We start from the raw sequence: 2,500 nt of genomic DNA on the forward strand, positions 1-2,500 counted from the left end.
TCCTTCTTTTCTTTCGTCTTCTTCTCCTTATCTTTATCCTTATCCTTGTCCTTTTCTCTCTTGACCCTCCCGAAGAACCCACCCATTCTCTTGCCATCGGACGTCGAAGGGCCGGCCGTAGGAGGCGGTGGAGGAGCCTTCTTCTTGTTCCGAACGGCGCCGCCCAGAGAAGTCATGGACCCCTGGTTGTCGAACTGAGTGAAAGAAAACGGGAATTAGAGAGTGGGAAGAGAATGTAAGTGTGTGTTTACTTATTTGTTTGTGTTTGTGTGTGTGTGTGTGTGTGTGTGTGTGTGTGTGTGTGTGTGTGTGTGTGTGTGTGTGTGTGTGTGTGTGTGTGTGTGTGTGAGAGAGAGAGAGAGAACGGACATAGGGGATTGCAATACATGTGGATGAATAAGTGAAAGAAAATGGGAATTAGAGAGTGGGAAGGGAATGTGCGAGAGAAAAGGAAGAAAACAGAATACAAGGAATGACAAAAATGTGAATAAATGGAAAGAAAACGGCAATTAAAGAATGAAAAGAGAGAGAGAGAGGGACGAAGGGAAAGGCAAAAAATAAAAAGTGAATTAATGAGTGGTAAGAAAAGGGATACGAAAGACTGAGAAGAAAGAGAGAGAGAGAGAGAGAGAGAGAGAGAGAGAGAGAGAGAGAGAGAGAAGAAGAAAAGTGGTTATAAGGGTTGGCCTAGAAATAGAAACTAAATAGAAATAGAAACTGGACAGAAAACGAGAACTAGGTATCGCAAGAAAACGGAAATCAAGTAGAAGAAAACGCGAAACCATACGTGAGGAAGCAAATAGGAGTCAGCGAGTTGAAAGAAAACGGGAAATAAGAATTGGGAAGAAAACGGGAAGTATGGAATGGAAAGAAAACGGAAATCAGAGGAAACTGCGATTTAAAGATGGAAAGCGAAAAGTCCTCAACAAGTGGAGGAAAATACGAGACGAAATACGAGAGTGGTAGAAATATTAAGGGAGAAACTGAAAATTAATAAAAGGAAGAAAACAGGCATTGAAGAGTGTGCATGGTGATTGAGAAAGGGGAGGATTTGGTAGTGATTGTATAGAAGAAATGATGAAAAAACAGGAATTAATAAGCCCAATAAAAGGGGAAATACGGTAAGAAAATGGAAAGAACGATTGGAGAGAGAGAGAGAGAGAGAGAGAGAGAGAGAGAGAGAGAGAGAGAGAGAGAGAGAGAGAGAGAGAGAGAGAGAGAGAGAGAGAGAGAGAGAGAGAGAAACATAGATTGAGGAAAGAGGCAGAGACATATCTAAATACAAGAATTCACACACAAACACACACACACACACACACACAGAGAGAGAGAGAGAGAGAGAGAGAGAGAGAGAGAAAAGAAGAGAGAAATAAATGACTCTTCAGATCCTAGGAGTCGAGATTGAGAGTAATTATTGAAGTGACTGAGTCGGTCGCCCCTTTTAGCCTCGAGTGAATAGGCCTACCTTGCCTTATTAGGGTCAAGGGACTAAATCGTGAGGCATATTAGTCTCAATATCGAAGGAGGATAAGAAGTCTACAATATTAACGAAACGAATAAGGATCATAAGGATGATGATGATAATAACAATATCAAATGATAATAATAATAATATTAATAACAATAATAATAATAATAATAATAATAATAATGATAATAATAATAATAATAATGACAATCATAATTATAATGATAATAATGATAACGATAATAATGATAATGATAATAATGATGATGAAAACGATAATGATAATGATAATAATGATAATGACGATTATAATTATTATTACAATAATAATAACAATAATATTAATAACAATAACAATACTAATATTAATATTAGTATTATCATTCAATAACAACAAAACAACACCACTTACAATAATGATATCAATAATCATAATAATTATATAATAATAATAATAATAATGATAATAATAATAATAATAATAATAATAATAATAATAATAATAATAATAATAATAATAATAATAATAATAATAATAATATTAATATCAATATAATTTACAGTGATACTATGAACTGATAAAAATAAGAACAAACCCTAATGTTAATGCTAACAACTACAACAAATACTCACGTCTTCTATTTCAAACACATCATCCAGCGGGTCGATGAAGTCCTGAGGAGGAGACGGGCTGCGTACAACTCTCACTTCCGGTTCGTAACTACTGTACTCCGCTGACGTGTGACCTGTGGGTAAGCCGGCTGTCAGTTTTTTTGGGGTTGTGCAACAGAAATATGAATGCTGTTGTTGGGATATGGAGGGAATAGGCGTAGGGCGTGTGGGTGGGGAGGGTTAAGGTGAAGGCAAAGAGTTAGGATTGAGGTTATTAGGTCACTAGTGTTCAAAAGGTACTTATGGGTGGTTATGATGGATGGTGTGGGCCTGTTGTGCTCTTTAAAGTAGGGTTTATGCTATTGGGTCGTTATGGTGAATGGGTAAGTTATTGTGCTCTATAGAGGGGGGTTGTTGGCT

At 36.8% G+C, this 2,500-nt stretch overlaps 1 protein-coding gene across 1 annotated transcript in view; it reads right to left on the reverse strand.

Annotated features, from left to right (window-relative positions):
* Positions 1–2,500, reverse strand: part of LOC125033281 — a 23,468-nt gene that overhangs the window by 13,359 nt on the left and 7,609 nt on the right. The window contains exons 4-5 of the mRNA XM_047624664.1: positions 2,102–2,214; positions 1–194 (exon numbers count right to left, since the gene is read on the reverse strand). The exon at positions 1–194 is cut by the window's left edge and continues 33 nt beyond it. Of these exons, the coding sequence (XP_047480620.1) occupies positions 1–194; positions 2,102–2,214 (307 nt within the window). The remainder of the gene's footprint in view (positions 195–2,101; positions 2,215–2,500) is intronic.

Source organism: Penaeus chinensis, chromosome 16 (assembly GCF_019202785.1).
Source record: "Penaeus chinensis breed Huanghai No. 1 chromosome 16, ASM1920278v2, whole genome shotgun sequence".
Lineage (NCBI taxonomy): Eukaryota > Metazoa > Arthropoda > Malacostraca > Decapoda > Penaeidae > Penaeus > Penaeus chinensis.